The sequence below is a fragment of the Phocoena sinus genome, chromosome 6, assembly GCF_008692025.1.
Source record: "Phocoena sinus isolate mPhoSin1 chromosome 6, mPhoSin1.pri, whole genome shotgun sequence".
NCBI classification, from domain to species: domain Eukaryota; kingdom Metazoa; phylum Chordata; class Mammalia; order Artiodactyla; family Phocoenidae; genus Phocoena; species Phocoena sinus.
The window spans coordinates 54871248-54892946 of NC_045768.1; the positions used below are offsets into that span (position 1 = coordinate 54871248).

Genomic DNA, 21699 nt, shown 5'->3' on the forward strand with positions numbered 1-21699 from the left:
GTCAGGACAAGATGACATCACTCTCATTCATTCTGAGTGACAGCAGTGTCCAAGAGCCAGAAGACAGACTGTCTGAAGTCTTTCTGGGTCCAACTCTGTTCCCCAGCTGCTGATCTGCAGTTGACATTTCACAGATTTCATTTGATATAGCTTACCAGTCTCTTCTTTGGCCTTTCATACTTCTTTGAAACAATAGAAGATTGTTATGTAAAAATGCACACAACAGAATTTTTTAAAAACATCACTGCTTACCAGAAGCAGATCACACAAAAGCAAACCAGAGAATTGAGTCAACCATTTCCATTCATTTAGTGGAGGAGTTTATATAACCTTAGCATAAGCCATGGTTTAATGGTTTGCAAAAAAAAAAAAAAAGAGACAGAGAGAAGGAAACAGGTTTTAAAGTGCTCACCAAAGATCTGGGGAAAAAATAAAAAAACGGGCTTCCCTGATAGCGCAGTGGTTGAGAGTCCACCTGCCGATGCAGGAGACACGGGTTTGTGCCCCGGTCCGGGAAGATGCCGCATGCCGCGGAGCGGCTGGGCCCATGAGCCATGGCTGCTGAGCCTGCGCGTCCAGAGCCTGTGCTCTGCAACGGAAGAGGCCACAGCAGTGAGAGGCCTGCGTACCACAAAAATAAATAAAAATAAAAAAATAAATTTAAAAACCACCTTGGAAAGATTTCTGCAAATATTTATCTATACCCACCTTGGGAAATGTCTGATTATTTGGGGGTATTTACTTGGCTATGCTCCTTCTCTTTTGTGGCCTGCTCCCACCCTCTGTTCACATTGAGCTTCCCAACCTTGCAGTGATGTGGGCCAGAAGCAAAGAGCTCTCCTGCTGATGCAGTACTCAATCTTAGATTGTTTCATAGAACAATAGGTCCCAATTGAAACACATACAACTGGTGAGGTTCATGTGCAGAGAAATTGCAAATGGCAGGAGAAGCAGACGGCTGTCGTAGAAGACAGATGGAGTAGAAGTCAGACCCCCCGGCCTTGGAGTGTGGCTCCATCCCTTACCAGCCGGGTGATTTTGAATAAATACCCTGATTTCTCCCAGCCTCAGTTTTAAGTGCAAAATACAGTTAACCTCGACTCTTACTGGGGATCATAAAATCTGAGATAACATATTCATTTATTCATTCAGGAGGTATTTACTGAACACCAACCAAGTGCTCCGAGTGCACTACGGAGAGAGTAACACATGACACAGATCTCCGTGTTTGTGTAAGAGGAAGCAGGCAATGAACAATTTTAAACCCACAAACTACGTATTGAGCTAGAGGAAATGAGTACTACAGAGAAAAATAAAGGATGCAGGTGAGGGGCGGGGTGGACTATGAAAAATTTTAAATTAGGAACTCACAGATATCCAAGTACTTTAAACAGAGAATGTCTGACACCTTTCAGATGATTGACACGTTTATGGAATGACTGCTCTAAACAGAATGTACATTTAAGGTATCCCTGATTTAAAATATACCCAATGCTTGAGAGCTGTCTAAATGCACTGTGTTAGAATATCTATGAAGCTCAAAAAATTAAAAAACTCTTAGCACTCTTTTCTCTCTTGACTATGGAAAGAGGCTCAAAGAAGGTGAGGCTTTTACTCATCTGGATAATTTCCTAGTTCCAGGAGCAGTTAGTTGTGGTCTTCTGTAAGAGTCTCATTTTTTTGGTACCGGCTTTCCCAACGAATTATCCTGAGCTCACAAATCCATACAATCACAGAATACTTGAGCTGAAGGGCAGTGGAGCACCACTGTATCTAGCCCAGAGACATGAAATGATTTGCCAAAGTCACACAGCTAGTTCTCCAGATACCACTTTATCCCAAGAAGGTAAGACATTCTCTAGTGAAGATGCAAAGCAAGGCAGAGAGATGGCTTGAGGGAGGATGGAAGAGGACTCTTGTGGGCATCTGAGGTTTTTCTCCTCATCACCAGATGATGGGGATGGGGGTACCAGCAACCTACTGCCTTTAAGAATCTGACAGTGTGGGCTTCCCTGGTGGCACAGTGGTTGAGAGTCCACCTGCCGATGCCGGGGACCAGGGTTTGTGCCCCGGTCCGGGAAGATCCCACATGCTGTGGAGCGGCTGGGCCCGTGAGCCATGGCCGCTGAGCCTGTGCACCCAGAGCCTGTGCTCCGCAACGGGAGAGGACACAACAGTGAGAGACCCGTGTACCGCAAAAAAAAAAAAAAAAAAAAAAAAAACTGACAATGTGATTCCCCAGTTTGCTTTGGTGAATTTGCTGATTTCTAAACTGGGGTTCTTTGTGCCCAAGCCAGGCTTATACCTTTAGTCTTTCCAGCTGAATAACGCCTTTCAGTTACACTCTTTCCCTTGTGTATAAATCCAAAGTATTTCTAGGTCAACTAACAACTGTATTTCTTCAAACAAAATTTACTAATAGGCTGTGTTGCAAATCAAGCACATGTCATAAATATGTCTCACTTTTCTTCATTCGTACTGTATACACAAGCAGTGCAAGCCATGTGGGACTGTATGTTTTAGCACTGCTTTGGGGGTTGACACTCTGAAAAGAGGTGTTTTCATGGTCAGCTAGATTAGATGTTGGTTGGTATATGCTTTGGATAGTTACCCCCCGCCCCGCCTTCTTTCTTCCATGGGGGTTATAGACCTCCCAAAGAAGGAAGAATGCAACAGAACAGCTAGTTTCATTGCATTCACATGAAAAATATTATTGATTTGCTGCCAGGGAGTAGAAATAATGAATAGAAACTGGTCTATGGCAGATTTGGGGAGGTATTCTTCATTCCCCCAAAGAATTGTGGGGTATCATCTGTAGTGGTTTTAAAATTCATCTGTGAAAACTAATCAATGAAAAATGGCTTTAGCAGTTGGCTGACTGCAGAGGGGGAAAAAAGGAATCCTTTTCAAAACCTAAAAAGAAAAGCACAGTTTTAAGGATTACACATCTGATTTAACATCTAAAAAAACCCCCCAATGATAATACCCCACTTTGTATAGCCAGACAGTGCTCCATTTTAGTAGTCTTTAGTGGTCTTTATAACGATTTATGAATCACTTCATGAATTCCTGGCTGAATCATCTGGGTGACTATAGTATCTACTTATACTTCCCTTCTGTCTCACAAAAGAGACACTTGGACTCAGTTCAATCCAGATTTGTCCCCGAATGAATCACAGCACGTTACTGGGGGAACTGCAAATTGAATTCTGCTTCTGAGACAATCAAGACCAGCTTTCAGAAATGAAGAAACAGCCTTGGGGAAGTGTGGGTAATTGCAACACTGTCCATCTGGGCAGGACCAAAGCAGGCCAAGAGCTGTATGTCCATCTGCAGACTCTGTTCCAAACTAGTCGAAGAGCTGAAGCCATCCCCAGGAAGGGCTTAGTGTTTCTTTCTCCTTACAAGAGTCTGGGTCAATATTAACTACAAATAATTTATCACATTGGACGAGACTAAGACTCAAAAATGACTGCCTGAGCCTCCACAGAGCATGACAAAATGAGGGCTGTGAAGTTGGCTATAGGTGAAATGATCACCAAGGCTTTCTAAAAAAGACATATATATATTATAATGAGTGAGTGCTTGTGGGAAATAGAAAGGGTAGAGTGTTCTGGAGGAACGTTTCTCCACTTGGGTTTCGGGAGTAAGTTGTAAGTCAAGAAAACAAAGTAATCAATGCCCAAGGCAGAGAAGTGTATTTTTTCTTGTATACAGTGACATACGGCCCACGGTATCACACTATTATTCCCCTGTGGAAATGCAGAGGGAGGAGGAGAGGACATCCAGGATATGTTACAAAAATGAATTATGCAGGACACATTTAACCAAGAGCCAGGTTTTTTGGAATATCTTGACTGCAGAATTGGCTGTGACTTGGTTGGTTGTCTATTTCAGAATCTGATGTGATGGGGAGAAAGGAAAGAAAAGTCTGATTCTGCCAAATCCTCTTTACAAAAAAAGTGCCAACCAGAAGAAAATTTATCCAGAGTGGTCTTAGACATTTCATGTCAAAAAATTCTGCGGTGAAAAAAAATTCTGTAATGATATCGTCCCTTGGGCAGCTCTGAGTAGGTCAAATCAAGGGGATTAACTCATAGTCCTGTGGCAAAGGGAAGACTTTCTCTTGTTCAGCACAGTGCTAGGCATAGAGTTCAGTCTGCTTTGAAATAGAAGGCATTAGGTGAAAGAAAAACATTCGGAAGAAAGTGTGATGAGAATGCTAGATGAGAAATGAGAAAAAAGTGTTATTTTTCTCCAAACGTGAGAAAGAGAGGTATAGGTAGATTAAAAAAAAGCTTCTTGCATACCTTTCTCATGGTCACAAACTGAAAACACGAGTCTCTTGACGACATCAGAAGAACTTTTAGAACTAACTTCCAATGAAGTACTCCTGCCAAGTACAGCCAGGTGCCTTTGAGAGCCACTGCCAAATGAGACCTCAGAAGTCAATATAATCCATAAATTTGAAAAGAAAGTAGCTGGGTGGTGGTTTGCTCAGTAATAACATGTGCTGTTTATATGTGCTTTTTTTTTCTTCATCTGAAGGATGTCAGGTTACTATTGTAATAACCACAAATGAATTTTCTATACCTTCTCTTGAAGACGAGACTCAACAATTGGCTACAGAAATGAATGAAAAGAAACAGCATATATTTAAAAATTCACAATTAGAGAAGGGGTCTTGGCTCTTACAGATGGAAAGAGCATCAAATCCTCAGATGTTTGCTACCATTTTGTATCTTCAGCACCTCATCCAGTACTATGCAAAGATAATTAATAAATGTTGGCTGTTGCTGTTGAAGAAATACTCTGTTGAAGAGACCACTGGTTCCAAAGACGTGGCTCCCAAATTAGTGCCAATTCTTTTTCTTTTTTTCCCCTCGGTACGTGGGCCTCTCACTGCTGTGGCCTCTCCCGTTGCGGAGCACAGGCTCCGGACGTGCAGGCTCAGCAGCCATGGCTCACAGGCCCAGCTGCTCCACGGCATGTGGGATCTTCCCGGACCGGGGCACGAACCCATGTCCCCTGCATCGGCAGGCGGACTCTCAACCACTGCGCCACCAGGGAAGCCCAGTGCCAATTCTTGTGTCCAGGTGGATGGTACCTTTGTCGAATTGGTGCAAATGGCCAGTTGAATATTATATTTGTCCAGAAACCAGTTTCTGGTTCTGAGGGGAGAACATTTTCTTCAGGAGAATGATTCCAACCATTACTCTGAGGAAGATGATTAAAACAGAGAAAAGTTTTTCTCCTTGCAACTAAACAGAAAAGCAACTAAAGATTATTTCTCAGAAGAGGAGGCAAGAAGACTAATCCAAAGAACTTTGTCTCTTGGTTTCTGCTCACTTCAATAGACTCCTCACCACTAATGAACAAACAGTCCTTCCCTTGAAAAAAGATGTAGTTTCTTAGGAGCCCATTTCTCCAACTATCCCCACCTGAGAGGGGAAAAGATGAAGGTGATCTCCAGATCACACTGTTAAAACATTAAACAGAGGCTTTCCTTGGAACAGCCTTTTCTACATCAGAGATGAGGCACTTTGTAATATGTGGATATCTTGACTCAGGCTAGAATGGCTCGTGGGCTTTCACTTTGGGAATTCTGGCTCCCTATGACTTGCTGTTTCAGATGAAGCATATGAAAAGAACACATTGCCACATTTGAATACTATAATGGCTTAGCGAACTCCATGTTGCTTCACGCTAATGCACTAAAGTAGAGGTTTCAAGAAAAGGAATTCTATTTTACCTCAAGCATTCCTTGTTACTGTCATGACTCACTTTCCTGATTGAAAATCCAAGGGGACTAAAAAAACATCATCTTGGGCTTCTCATGAAGTGGATTTGTTTGGAATGTGGGAACGCAATAAAGATGGCTGATTTGGCATTCAGAGGTGAAACAACTTCATTGGCACTTAAAAATTATAGTTCCTTTTACAGACCTTCCAATAGATGGCTTGTAATGTGCATTTATAATTAATCTAAAATGATGATTTAGTGCATTTCAAAATTTAAAATCCATGGAAAACAAACTGATGTGAACGAATACTTGAACCACAAGTCAAGCCATTTGTTTGCTGGAGTGACACGTGTATGCCCACATCAGCATCTCCTGCTTCGCCATGAAGCAACACAAAGGAGAATGTGGAGATGGAAGTGCATCAATCAGCTGCTCAGGGTTACTGCTGCCTTTCACACTATAAAAATGAGTTTGGACTTTATTCTAAGTATGGTGGGAACACAGATGTGAGCAGAAAATCCTCAATGATTCAATTTACGTGTTAAAGGGCAGCTCCTGTTGTGGTGTGGAGCAAAGGCCAGGTGTGCTGGTAGGGTGAAAGTAGAAGGTTGTGGGTAAGCAAGACTGGATGTTGGGAAACCAGTTAGGGGGCTGTTGTACTTGAGAGAGGAGGGGATACTGGTGAGCTGGGTGTGGAGGAGTGGAGCTGATTAGGCTTCAAATGTATTTGAAGGCAGAGCTAATAGGACTTACAGGTTAATTCTATATGAAAGTGCTTGGGCAAAGGGAGGAATCAAAGTTGACTCCTAGGCTTTTTAGGTTTTTAATAGTAAGCTGAAGACAGCCATGTAGACCTAGCTCATTATTTTCCTCCATTATCAAGAAATATATTGGACTCTGGTAATTAGGCTCATAAAAGTTTCACAGACCACACTGCATTAAGGAGCCTGGGCTTTATGTAGAGAACAGGCTTTTGTGTATTTGGCTAAGACAGGTGCCCTGGTGACTCTGGCATACATTTCAAAGGCCTCCATATCCTGTTATCCACCCAGAAATTTAAATGAGAGATAGATCAGGGTGGGCTATGGCAGCTAGTTCAGCAATGCCTTGTTGTTGTTGTTTTATTTTTCTTCCAGAGGAGCCATTCACAGTCATTAGGTAGGTAAGAAGAAAGTAACAAATATCACCAATTTCCCTGTACGTGTAACTATTACGATTGAGTCAGGGTGGCGTATTTATAAGAAGCTATTAGTAAGGTGAAGACCTCTGTGAGAAGAAAGGTCATTCCAAAGGCCAATAACCCCACTGATATTTTCCAGAGAGGATGAAGCATGGCTGTGCTCATGGATCAATATTTAAGACGTTTTAAGACTGGTGGGCTATTCTGCCCTGGAATAAACATCAAGAAGTACCAGGAATTTTCCACAGATTTAAAGAAAACAGAACAGAAAAAGGACCTCAAGCTTTTCCGTCTAAGATACAATGCTGTATCTCCATTTTCAAGTCTAGGATATTGGAAGTTTCTGCCTCTTTGTGCTCACAGCATCAACATCAGGAACAACATTCGTTACATTCAGCAATTCTCAAGTAGACGTGTGGTGGGGAGAGGGGTAGATTTTGGACCCCACCTCTCTTAATCTTGAACATCTGTGGAAGTCTCTTTTCTAGAAAGAAACTGACCCCTAATGGGATGTTAAATGTGGATAACTGTTTTCTGAATATAAAGTGCTGAAGCCCAAAGAGAAAGAATGATGCTCTTGGCCACATGACATTAGGTGAGCATCCTATCAATAGACTCTAACAGAGGATGATGTAGATGCCAATACTCAGGCCGATAACAATGGATATTTGAGGCTTATATTTATTTTCTGACTATGGCTTTTCTCAGTTATTTCAGTGATAAAGATCGACAAGCTTTGTTTGTTTGTTTGTTTTGCCAGTGTTTGTTGCCTTATAAGTCAGCTATCTATGCATGTGGGAAAGGGTCTGTAACACATATCAAGGAGCCTCTGAGAGCAGTGCTCACTGGGTAAATTGCAACTAAATTATGACACATAGCAACGTGGACACTTCTTAATAATACTCAAGTCTTCTCTTTTATAATAAGAACAGTGAGGCCAAGTTATTGATATTAGAGCTCTAACTTTCAGATGTTTGGCACTTTGTCTCTAACATGGAGGTAATTTTTTTTTGACACTGACTCTTCAAAATCTTCTTAAATAGGTCATGACTATATAAACTACAAGCTTGGAATTGCAAGGGGCAAAACTGTCTTTACAAATTGTGTTAAAAAGGAAAATAACACAAAACCCATTGTGTTGCCTTATCAGTCTAGGATATGGAAAGGACAGCCTTTGTCTGCTTGAGGACCAGACAAATCATTCGTACATTCTTCATCATTTCTTCTTCTGTTGGGCACAGAATATGTTCTGAACTCTTGCTCGGTGGATAACAGGATATGGAGGCCTTTGAAATGTATGCCAGAGTCACCAGGGTACCTGTCTTAGCCAAATACACAAAAGCCTATTCTCTAGATAAAGCCCAAGCTCCTTGACGCAGCTCATGAGCCTCCTCCTACATTTATTTATGAAGCTCCGTCCTCGCTTGTTCTCTCTCCTCTTAGCTTTTGTATATATGACGTTGCCTGGCCGGGTTCTATAGACCTTCAGATTTCATGGAGATATTTTTTCTTCTATTCCTGCCTCCCCAGTTTTGGGTTAGGTACTCCTTCTGTATGCCTCCACAGCCTCCTGTAGTGCCCCTTCATAGCATCCAAAATTATGATCACCTATTGACCAGGTTAGCTCTTGCTGGACTAGGTACTTTGAGAGGGCCAGGCTCCTGTCAGCCTCATTGACCACTATGTCCTCAGTGTCCAGTATATTGCCTGGTGCCCAAATACCAGCTGACTGAATGATTCAATAAATGAATGAACCTCAATGTTAGGACTGATTTTGATAAACTTTAATATTTTGTATGATGCTTATGATTTTAGCCATTATTGCACACATACTAGAAGATTAAAAAGAGAGAGAAAAGATTATGTGGAGAGAGAGAGAGAATGTGTATGTGTGTCTGTCTATGGAAAAGCTGAGTGGGTGAAGATATCAGTGTCCCTGTTACTAAGAAAGTCCTACGGTGGGAAGGACAGCAAAGCAGCAGGCCTAGTTTTGAGCTGTTCAGATACTACAGATACAAATATGTGGGAATAGTTAGTATTGAGCATCTAGTATTAAAGACCACAGGAAAGCAAAGGGAACCCCAGCAATGGGTGATGGCAAGAGACTCCTAGCAGTGTGTGTGTGTGTGTGTGTGTGTGTGTGTGTGTGTGTGTGTGAACATATGTATTAGAGCAACTATGTATTGTATAGAAAGAAGTATGCAGGTTACATAAGATACTGGAACTTTGAGGTCACCATCCTTCAGACCAATGAATCAAGGGGAGTAATCCTTTCTAGGAATCTCCCACCTGGGCAGTGGGAGTTGGCAATGACCCCCTGTTTCCTAGGCATTCCCCTCACTGGTCCTTTTCCCTTGTCAAACTTGCCTTAGCATCACAGGAACCCTGGAGGTTACAAGGAAATTTTGGGCTCCTGCCCTCAAAGAACTAATAATCCAGGTAGCAAGTGGACATCTGGGAAATGGAAAATAAATGAGACAGATTTAACTGGGGAGCTGCAAGAGGCAAGGAGGCTTTCTGGGCTGAAAACTAAGCCAAGCCCCAGGCTGATAACATTTAGTCAAGAATAAGATAATGAGGGAATATCCTTATTGTCTCTTTAGGTAGAGAAAGATCCTGAATTAAGATGCAGAAAACAACCAAGCTAAGTCAGTGAGCAGGTTGGTTTGACTAGAGCTAAAGAACTTTACATGATTGCAAAGACATGACATAGAAAATAATTGCTATCTTTAACCCCTTGGCATCCAGGAAAGCTACAATATGTTCCCAATGGTGAATAAGAAAATGCTATCTGTGAAGACCAGCCCTGGGTACCCAAAGGCGTAGAAAGACTGCACATATATCAAAGTCCCTAGAATTCTAGCAGTATCACATCTGATATGAATGGAAAACAGTAAGGCTTCCCAATACTTCATACAGATTCAAGAAACTGACATTCCTTATTTAGCTAAGGTGTTTAGATTACTTTCTCCAAAAAAATTGCCCCTAACATTCTCTGCTGTTCGATTCCTGTACTAGAATGCATTCTCTACGGGGAGAGCACATCCTTTCCTTGTTTTCAGTCTTCTCTGGCTCAGAGGTGGGGCTTGTAGGAAGCCCTTTACATGTCGCTCCACTCTGGTAAATCCACAAGTCCCCCTAAACTCTGTCACTTATACAACAGAGCACACCATATTTGTGGCATTCTTTAGAAGGGGAGAGGCAGCCAACATGCTCTTGAACAAGATGAGTGACACAAATCCAGCTGACTTTTTCTTGGGATTGCAAGATTTCTCCATCTCAAAAAGGGACTTCCATCAATGTTTGTTTTCTCTCGGCTAAAAGACATACTTTGAAACCCAATAAATTAACACTTCCGAAGACGCCGAGTTCCCACTGTCATAAAGTACCACTGGCTCGTTCAATATGACATAGTAAAACACCACTTCCCATAATAATTTTAAACCAACATTGGGTGATGTGGTGTGGTTCAGCTTAAATCACTGAAACGATGTGTCATTCAGATAATATTTCAAAATAAAAATGGAACCTCATCAAATTGAGAGAACTTGCGTTTACTTTATTTTACGGTGGTAAGGATCAAAGAAACAGATGTTAACTGGATAGATGTAGTGGACCTTTCCTGACTTATGACAGTGACTCAGCCCATTTTATTAACAATTTAAAGCTAAATAAATGATGAATCAATGCCCACAAAGCAGGGGAAAAAATGCCAGTTTCTCACTAAAAATCGCAAAGTGGATAAACTTATTTCCGTTAGGAAAACTGCTGGGGTTTTTACTGGGGAATTTCCCAGGCAAACAGAGGCAAAGATATATAAACCCAAAGCGGAAGGTAAGCACATTTCCTCTTAGTGTTTTTATGCTGGACATTAGTGCAAACACAGTGAATAATTCAGGGCTGTTTCTCCAGTCATCCTCATCTCCAAACCTGATTGGAAGAGATAAACCTCCACGCCCTTGCTCCTGCCAGCTGGGCTGGCATAGGAATGGGGCTCACATCCTGTGGGGAGAGCAGAGCAAAAAGGCAAAGCCACAAAAGTGAAAATATCCACTTCATTCACCCAGCCATGCAAAGTACACCACCTTCCTCTGCCTCTCCATTTTCCCTTCCATGATTATATTATCAGCCACTGCAATCATCTGACAACATCCTCTGGCTTACAAACCTGAATCTCTCAGCCATGCCAAGGTTGCCTGTCCTTATGCCATGTAACAAGCTAGGTGCTTTACCTGCTTTGGTTCGTCTAATCCTAATTCCCCATGAGTGCAAACTAAGGCTCAAAAGAGCTAAGGAACACCCCATCACCTATGTGTTATTCCTGCCCTAAACGAACAAGTTTATTAAGGAGGAAAAAATATCAGACAAGTCCAAACTGTGGAACATTCTGCAAAATAAATCTCCTCAGTTCTTTAGAAACTGTCAATGTCATGAAAAAAGCAATAATAATAATAATGAAGAAGAAGATGATTTTTTTTTTTTTTTTTTTTTTTGGCGGTACATGGGCCTCTCACTGTTGTGGCCTCTCCCGCCGCGGAGCACAGGCCCCGGACGCGCAGGCTCAGCGGCCATGGCCCATGGGCCCAGCCACTCCGCGGCATGTGGGATCCTCCCAGACCGGGGCACGAACCCGTGTCCCCTGCATCGGCAGGTGGACTCTCAACCACTGCGCCACCAGGGAAGCCCCAAGATATTCTCTCAGATTGGTTCAGAAACAACAGGGAAGCAAGCAAACAGACAAATAAAGGATCTCTCAAGTCAGAAAGAGAAAGAGACAGAAAGAGAGAGAGAAGGTGGCAAAATGTTAACAATGGGTGCACATGGGTGCAGGGTATATGGGTGTTCACTGTGCCGTTCTTGAAATTTTTTAATATGTTACCAACATTCAAAAGACGAAATTGAAAAAATAATTATAAAATAAAACAAAATGAAATGTTAAAAACAAACCCAGAAACAACCCAAGCAGCAGGAGCATCCACGGAACACATTCAAACAATCAGCAACTGTGAGAGCCGGGATTTAATCAGGTGTTTGGGTGGTTGTTGTTTTTGACTCTAATAATGGTTAAAATCTTCTTCTACATTGATTCTTTTAAAGGCTGTGTACAAAAAAGAAGACACACAGATTACCTTTTTCTTATATTCTTGTAAAGAGTCTTTATAACTACCAATAAGATGAGACAAAGAGGAGGAAGTCCCTATGGATGGTTTCTTAGCTTCACTATCTTGTAGGGTATGATGCTTGGCCAGGCAGAATGAAATGGGATGATGAAAAGCCCACGGATAATATCATTTAAAACTCAACTGGGAACTAAATAAAATCCTAAAATGAATAAGCTCATCTGAACTTACAGAAATACATTCAACAACTGGCAAGTCTGTGAACTTAATAGATGATTAGCATTTGCACTGCTTTGCTGACAGATCCTGTGAGAGAAGGCTAATAATTTGTTTACACATAACCATGTACATAGAAGTGTTAGGATTAAGTCTAACATATTCTGATCCATGTTTCAATTGCCTACCAGACACATCCACCTGGACGTTTTACAGCCACCTGAAAGTCCAAACCCTAAAGTCCATTTATTATCATTCCTTCTTTCCCACCCTCACCTCTATTCAAAACCCTCTTTTCCTTTGTTAACGGCACCATTTTCCATCTTGATGTCTCGGGGTGTAACTCAGGAATTAATTTTAGTCCCTCCTGTTTACCCCACACATATATTTATAATTAGTGATTCTGCCTCCTAACTAATCGCCCTTGAATAAATTCTCCATCCTGACTGCTTTGCCTTAGCTCAGGTCCTCATATTGTTCATAAGGACTTCTATAATAACCTCCTTATTTTCCCTACCTTTCATCCCTGCTTCAAACCTCAATTACTTTACCATCTTGTCACCTGAGTTGCTTCTCTAAAATGACAATCTGATGTGTTTCTCTCCTAAGAAAGGGTCTATAATGGTTCTTCACTTCCAGTAGGATCAGGGGTAAAATCTTCAGCGTGGTTGTTCCCCATGAGCCAACCCATTCTCACCTGACTTCATCCGCCATGTCTACCTGATGATGCCACCTGAGTTACTGGCACCTTGCTCCCTCCATGTGTCCTTCCCCCTCTCATGTCTTACATATGTTCCTCTGGCTACCTTGGATGCTCTTCCCCATTTATCCACCTGGAAGAGTGGTGGATAAATCTTCCTGTAATGCCTAGATCACTCTTGTCTTTCTTTTCTCCCCCTCCCCAAGGCAGAGATAGAGCTTCTGTGGCACCTCTGTTACATCATTTATCCAACCAGCATTACTATATGTTGTTTGCATGTCTGCCTTCACTACCAAATCCTATAATGGCAGGACCAGGTTTTCATCATCTTTTCATCTTCAGCAAAATGTACGACACATAGCAAGTATTCAACAGATGCTTATTAAATGAACAGATGTATTAATAAAGGGTAGGCATAAAATTTAAAAATATGGCTTAGTGGACTTAAAAACACATTAAAAAACTCCTAGACCAGGCCAACACCAACAAAACCACAGACTGCTGGTGAAATCAACGATTCAAAACTTTTACTCCAGTTGCCTATTCAACCCATTATTTTGTCTACCAAATGCCTACTATTCCAGGATTGCATAGGGGTGCCCACAAGAACTTTTTCCCGTGGATGTCTAGGTCAATTCAAGCCAGATGACGAGTGGAGAGGAGAATGAAAGAAGTAGCATGCTGTCCACACCACTGGAGGGCTGGGCAGTCCAAAGACAGGGACCGAAGTGTCAAGATTGAAAAATTTTCTCCCAGAAACTCTTTATGAGGGTGGTATCAACATAAAGTATTCAGTGAACAGCCCCTTTCTGGTAGTGCGTATAAAATCCTGTGCCCTTTTATGCTATATTCTTAAGATAACACCACTGATCTATGTGCTGAAGGTACCACCTTACTTCTGGAAAGCATGTCAACCTGTAGGGACATTATCTTAAAATTGAGTCCCTGAAACAAACTGAGGAATGACAGGAACATTCTGATGCATCTCCCCAGCATCAGACACTTCAGTGGGCTATTGCCAGTATCTTTATTTTTTTTCCCATGGAAAATAAAACAGATAATGAGATATTCGGTTCACGTGTTTTGTGCATGTACTTTTAAAATGTCACCTTTGGGTAATTCAACCCACCAATGGATTATTAATAAACTTCAGCAACTGTCAAAGCTCTTCTTGGTGGAGGGAGGTTTGGCGGTGCCACCTATTAGAAGAGAGAGACGGATGGCCTTACCTCTCAGCTCCCGTGTCCGCAGCTGTGGGTGCAGGTAACTGGGAGGAGGGGTTGCGGGAGCTCCCCTGTACGTTATGTCCTGGAGAAGGGTGACTGACTGGATGTGGGGTTGGCATGGCCCCAGCAGCTGTCCCGCTTCGGCCTGAATGATTGCTGGAGAAAACTGAAGCTGAAATCAAGGGAAAACAAGCATCAGACCGCGCCCCAGAGGAAGCACGCACTCTTTAAATACTGAAGGCTGGCAGCAAGCACATTTTAGGGGCTTGTTTGTTTTTCTCTTTGGTGGCTTTAGGGGAACAGTTCTCCCCTTATTGGATATACACAGCTTTTGTGTTTATGGTGGAACAGGTTCCCCGGATAATGTGCCTTTACTGCTGTCTGAGGAGTCCATGTTCAGCTCGCTCCAGGCTGACATTCACGGTTCGTCTCATAAGAGCTGCCTTGCCCGGCAAGTTCCCTGTCTGGACACTGTATAATTAGCCAATCTTGTAATGTCTGCACCTGGGCGAAGGTCTCTGTATTAGCACTTTTCAGTCACAGGGGAGGACAGTCAGGTAACAGAATATGCGGTCTGCTGACCCAGAAGGATACGACACAGGCCTTCTTCCTCTTCTCCGTGCTGCAGTGAGGCGCTGTGGGTCATGCCCAGTCTCTGTGTCACTGCTAAATCAATGTAATGAGAACAGAGCTTCCCCTGATCCTAGTACCAATGCAGCATCCTACACTCTTTTAACTTCAGAGTCTAACCGACCCTGGGCATTTCCCAAAGGTGTGATGGATAAATGTACTTAGTCTTCAGCAAACATGACTCCTCTCCCAACACCACAAAATATGGAAAAGGGGCCTCAAAAACTGCTCCGGGATCTTCTCCCGCTGTTGTCTATTATGACACAGAGTGTGAGTTACAGCCTCGTTGTTGGGGGCAGCCTAGCCTTTGAGAACTGTACGTGACCTCAAACTTAAATATGTGCCCATTTAGATCGGCTAATTGGTACCATGTCACAGAAGAAAATGGGGCTTGTCACTTTCAGAGTCTATCACTATCAGAGAAGCTCTCTCAGTGCCTGGATCTACTCAGCAGACGTCTCATTATGCTGCAATCATACCAGCATCATTATGCTGACTCTCTTTAACTTCCTTCTCTATACAAAGCTACGCCAAGCTTTATACCCATCTTAGCTCTTTTTGAACTTACTCTACTGATATCAAAGAATAAATGGATTTTTTAAAAATTTAAAAAACCAGGTTCAGGATTAAGGAAAAAAAGCCACATAATCAAAGAGATTTGAAGGTTTAAAAGTTCAGGGAGCTGTATTTTTAGACCAGCACCACTTTTCTCCAACCTCTCCAGGATAGAGTTAATACCCCCAAATGACCCAGCCCCTGAAAGCTTAATCCAATGGAACAAGAGTTCAAGTACTTAAAGGAACTTGTGAAGAAGCAGAGTTATCATCTTCGCGCTCAAAAAGCTACTGATAGGAGTGTGATCTCATTTGAAGGTTTTGTTTTTGGTAAGTCAGCATTGTGTCAGGTTAACTCTTGTCCTTAGACGCCTGCATCCTCCACAGTCTTCCAAGTCCTGAAGAGGTGGTGAGACTAGAAAATGCTTACCAGCTCAAAAGGGCAATGCAGAGCTTCTGCTGTGTGTCAGCCTCCAGAAAAGCTGCACGTTTGCAGACTCGCTAGAGTCACCTTATGGATCACTACCTCATTTATGCTCAGCTTGCTCAAGCAGCCGCATTCTGCTTGTATTCCAAATAGTAATCTTACCCACGGGAAAAGGCTGTTTGGATTGACTGCGGCAATAGTTTCAATACGGTGTTTGTCAGCATGAAGCTTGGTGTTTTATATACTATTCCAAAAACTAATGGAATAATGAGAAGGTCACAGAGACACTGTGGAAACACAGCTAACTTTTTTCTGCCTTAATGTAGAAACGTGAGCTCTCCTATTTATTTTGTTGTAGTTGCTGAATGTACCCATCACATTATCCGCTGGAGGTATTTTTGTATATATGTGTGTGTGTTTTTCACAAAGAAGTGCTGCCTTGCTGTTTACAACCCATGAGCAACACAGAAACTTGGTGTACACACTCCATGCTTTGCTCTATGCTTCAATAGAAAATGTGCTGCTTCCCAAAGGCCTACATTAGCTATATTAGCCGTGTTTTTGCATCAGTTGCAAAGAAATAGGCTGGGAAATTTGGTATTGTGTGCAGCCTGCCACACACTGAAAGTTAGGCCTGGTTAAGGTCCTCTCCTTTAGCCCGCTTAATAGCCAGGACCAACCATCCATCATCATGCATCCATCCATCTATCCTCCAACCATTAATTTTTAAATTCAATATTTATTTGGTGCCTACTACATGCTAGCCACTCTACAATATGTGTGCCCCTGTCCTTGCGGAGGTGGCAGCTGAATGAGGGGAACAGACCTCTATAAATCCTTATACCAAAATACTGAGACTTACTAGTATAGAACATCAAACGGTGTTCAACACTTTAACACACTGCCTTATTTGTGCCCCCCAAATCCCAAAATGTGCCCTAAACTCTGGCCAAATCAGACAACTGACCACACCTCAACTATGTCACGGCAATTTACGTTATTATGCTTTTGCCTGTAATGTCCTCTACCTTTCTGTACTTATTTTAATATTTTTGCTGTGTGTGCAGTTACTTGCGTTCTTCTCATTCCTCTCTCAGCAGCCAATTATTCCACAAATATTTACGGAGTACCTACCACCTGGCAGACACTGAGCCAGGTTCTGGGATAGACTAGTGAACCAGACAACCTTGGTGCCTACTGTCTCCAACACGTCATTCATGTTTGTCAACACGTCATTCATGTTTGTTGAGTAAACAAAGACAAACACAATCTAAATGCCACTGGAGTCCGTCTTGGGCTCCGTGAGTAGGACAAGGACAGAAAGGAACATCTATCCACCAACTCCTGTTCCCCGCTGGTAAAGGGTGTTACTTCTCTCATACTTCCAAGTAGGCGCATGCACCACAGTGGCTAAAGGTTCTCAGAGATGTCCAAGACCAGGGCATCAGAGAAGCCTGGGGACAGAAAGCCAGTGCAGTTGAGGGGATGCTGCCAAGTTATGCCTGGTTGCCGTAGCAATGGCCACTGGTAGGAACACGTGGTGAAGGGGATGTGAGGTGGGACATAAGAGGTGTGTGGTTTAGGGCCGGAGGCTCAGAAACATGCCCTCCAGCTGTGCTGAGGTCACGTGTTGACTGACCAACAGTCAAACACACATCTACAGCCCTTCCTTCCACTGCTACAGCCAGCGAATGACACTGGAACAGGCAGAGACCCTTTGACTGCAGACCCCACAAGAGGAAGAAAGGGAGGCTTTAGGGTTCAATTTAAAGTATATAAAAAAAGTGTATGAAACAGTTTCTTACGTAGGGTGTACGAAATTGCCTGTCAGCAAAATGAAGCCTGGGACTTGCCTCTATATTCTAACAAATGGGATGAGGAATGTAAGACAAATTCTCTTCCGGTTAGATAACCTAGAAGACGCTTATAATTCAGTGTCTACACAGAGCACTTTGCATGCAGAGCCCAGGGCAATGTTTGTGGATGTTGCCTGGGATCAATACAATGACCAGAGATTCAGAGGAAGTAACAATAGAGCATGGCTTTCCAACATTCATCCAACTCCCATCTCACATATCCTTCGTACAAAATGGACAAAACTCTGGAGTCAGGTATCAGTGGCTTCAGTAGGATTGCCTTTGACCTCTACCAAAGATCCATATTTCTTAGAAATTGCCACTATGGCACAGGAAATGCCTCTTACTTACACTGACTTCTAGGAATTTCCAGCTATCAAAGTCATACATCCAGGATTCTATCTTACTATAGTCTAAGAATATTCATTCATTCAAACACAATTTTCCAGCCCTTACTCTGTACCAGGCAGGCACTAGTCTCTTAATGCTTGAAGTCAAATACCTGAGACCTTCACACAGACCTGCCCACAGACAGATGCTCAGGCTTTGCCAAGTGATTTTTTTAACCTCAGGAAGAAAATCTCCATGTCAGAGTGCAAGTGTAAGGTCATTCACAAAAGGAAAAATTTCCTTCCAAAATGATTTTCCAAACTCCACTAATGGGGCACACAATGAGGCCTATTAATCAAAGCATAAGGAGGAGAACTGAACCCTCCAGCATCTAGGGCAATATTAACAAAGCTGTTGTGATCAAATCAGGCAGCACACACAGGCTACCTACGGGGGCAGCCTTCATTGTCTATGTCACCTCAGGGGTCACTGTTGACCTCAAGGCTGGAGGAGGGCTTTTAGGTGAGCCTCTAGACTGCACTGGTGCCTGGCAGCTGGACAACTGATTAGGCATGGCGGAGCAACATACTGGAAATTCTTCTTGCTTTTGTGATTAAGAGATGGTGGACTCCCCGAGGGAATAAAAGCTTGGTCTTGAGATGAATTTGTGAGCCCTACTTCCAGCAGAGGACCAGGAGCTGGCCTCCCTGCTGCTTTAGTCTTTCTTTCTCTCTGGGGCTTAGCTCGCTACAGTCCCTCACCCCATCTCCTTATAGAGGTAGGTGGAGGTGACACAGTTGGGCTTTTTAATTTTGACAAAGCAGCATCTGTTGATCTGTGTGGTCCCCAGATGCCATCTCACCAGCTACTGGGACCAGGGCATTCTAGTCTCGAGGCTTTAACTGGCTCAGGTTAGTTTGGGTTAACAGGCAGCACTCTCTCTATCCAAATGAAAACAATTAATCTATAAGTCTAACGGGTGTGGACAGGGCACCCTTGGGGACACTTCAGCTGTCATGTATTCACTGTGTGACTAGAGAAAGGCAAGGAGTTTTTCAGGCAAGGAAACTTCCTGAAATGAAGTCTACTTGTCTCAGGCCCATCCCCAGAGACAGGGAATGCTACCATAGGCATTGTTTCATGACTATGTTTTCATCGTTTTAGAGGGCAGGGAAGAAGACCTCCCTTGTCAGGCTGAGGTATATTAAAAACAGTCAACTGGAGGGCATATTTCTGTTCAAAACTGTATGGGCAGCTAGAATCCTGCTTCTCCAGCTTTAATTTGCAAACAATTCACCAGGGTAAAATATTGATTCGGATTCACTAGGTCTTGGAGGCAGCAAGTGCTGAGATTCTGAACTTCTATCAAATTCCCAAAGTCCCAGGCAATGCTGGGGTTGCTGGTCTGGGGACTGCACTTTGAGCAGTAGGTGTTGGACCATATCTCTGCTGTATTTCATCTTCTTGCCTGCCCCAATCCCCAGATTCAATAGATGACATTTATTTAGTACTTTGCAAACCTTTCTCCAGTTTACTATTGAGGAACTTGAGGCCTAATCAGGTTCTTGATTAGGTTACCTGGCGTATGTAGGTCTTGTGGCTGGTAGGTGGTGGTCCTGGAATTCAAACTTGGGAAACCTGATTTCAGATCATGTGCCTCTAACCATCACACATATTGCCTCTCAAATGCAAGATGGATGCAAAAACAAAGGCATAGGAGTGTTGATACCGTATCAGAACCCTTGCATACTCCACTTGTAAAGGCTGCTTGGAGTCACTAGGCACTCCTCCCCCACCACACACAAAGCACATGGGTAGTTTTAAACACCAAAATGCTGGTTAGGATCCAAAAAGTAGATTCCCATTTTTGCTTCTATCCAGCCTGAAAGTACTAAAGTGACCTCAACGTGGCTGAAATTTTCCAGCTCTGAAAATTAACTCAAGCAAGAAATTAACTGAATTATTTGGTTTGGAAAACAAACAGCCGGTAGGAGATGGGCTTTTTCTGAAATAAAGATTTCAGATGCTTGTCAGGAGCATGTCGATCCACTGGTGGGAAAGAAGGAAGGCAGGGAGGGGTTCTTCATGAGCAATCAGATATATGCACCTGTTACCACAAGCGAGCACGATGTTGATGTCGTGGGCTGAAAGGCCACTGCCTCTGTCAATAATGCACGAAGAAGAGAAGTACTGGGCAGATCTGTTGCCACCTAGCAGTTACAGTAAATATGCTTTCAGAGTCATTTATGATTACTTGAAAAGCCATGGTGTTGCACTTCATAGAGGGCCTGCTCTCATAGGACAAGGGGAACCAATCTTATCCATAGATTGTGAATTCACTTATAATCAGTGCCAGAGTTGGGACACAGAGGAATGACATTTAATGCTTGGTGGCTGGTACATGGGAAGAGGTATGGGCTCACTACTCATCTCTTGGGCATTATTTCCAGGGTCTGGGTACAGAGGGGTAAACTAATCAATGAAATCAGGCTAAGTCGGCTTTCACAGAGATATTAAAAAATAATTACAGGCCCCATTCAAAGGGTGAGCTCAATCTTGTCTCTGTCTTTCCTCCTCAAGGCTCCCTCCAGGAGAAATTTGAACCTAGGAAGGATTCAGGAAATGACTGAACTGCAATGAAAATTTTAGCTACTTTGGCCTACCAGAAATTGGGCACTCAGGAGCGATAGTGTCAGGGTGGTTATTAAAGGAACAAAGAGTACACACTGGGAGTCAGATGGACCTGGGTTTGAAAATGAGCTTTACCAATTACTAGCAATGTGTCTTGGGCAAGTCACTTAACCTAAGCTCAGTTTCTTCATCTTAAATAAGGATAATACCTCACAGGATGGCGAGGAGGATTATACAATATATAGAAAACACTTAGCATAGTGTTAAGTATGTCTGGACCATGGTTAAGTGCTCGACAAACCATTGTTGCTATTCCTTGCCTATTTATATTATTGTAATTATTCCTATAATTAACAGGATGGAGAAGACAAAGGCATGTTGCTCCAAAATGGTAAATCTCCAATAAAGAATGGCTTCTTACCTAAAGAGGCATATAAATATAAACTGTGAACTAGAGTCATTTTAAAATGCAAAAGAGCATATACATCATACTCTCTAATAATAAGCATTTTTTGTTCAACTTTTCTAATGCAAGTTGGTATAAAGTGTTCAGGGCCTGTGAAAGAATCCTCATAGGGTTAAAATGCTGTACTTTATTTTACATGAGTAATACACACCTTTGAGTTACAACCCATAATGCGTTTCAGTTTAAAAGATAAGTCATTTTCAAGCATGACTGCACTTCGTTAAGGAGCGAAAATGGGCTGTGACTAAAATGTCAACACAGTTGTCCACCTTGAAGCTTAGTTTATCTTGAAGTATTTTTACATTTTCAGCACTTCTTTGTGTTTGTTTCTCCAACAGCATAAAGATCCAGCCGTGGTTAATTTTCAGAATTCAAAAAAGACTTCCCTTCAGTCATTCTGAAGAAAATGACCAACACGGGGCGGGGTGGGTGGTGGTGACTGGAGTTTTGGTCCTCAATAATGAAAACTTGTGTCCCAATACCTTCTGCAGTTCTTTGTATTTCACCATGAAACCATTCAGTTGCACTGTTGTTCAGTGGAAAATGCTCTCATGACCTAAGTCCACAAACCAGAGAGTTTTCTAGCAAGGAAAAGGTCCCGGTATGGGCACTTGGAAGGC

The 21699-nt window shown here is 42.6% G+C and overlaps 1 protein-coding gene across 7 annotated transcripts in view; it reads right to left on the reverse strand.

Moving 5' to 3' along the window:
* The window catches only part of GLIS3 (GLIS family zinc finger 3), a 702615-nt gene that overhangs the window by 40206 nt on the left and 640710 nt on the right, over positions 1-21699 (reverse strand). For all 7 annotated transcript variants that reach the window (XR_004350388.1, XM_032635007.1, XM_032635005.1 and 4 more), the window contains one exon: positions 14189-14357. Coding sequence is in view for 6 of the 7 variants with exons in the window: in XM_032635007.1 (XP_032490898.1) it covers positions 14189-14357 (169 nt within the window). In the remaining variant the exon portion in view is untranslated. The remainder of the gene's footprint in view (positions 1-14188; positions 14358-21699) is intronic.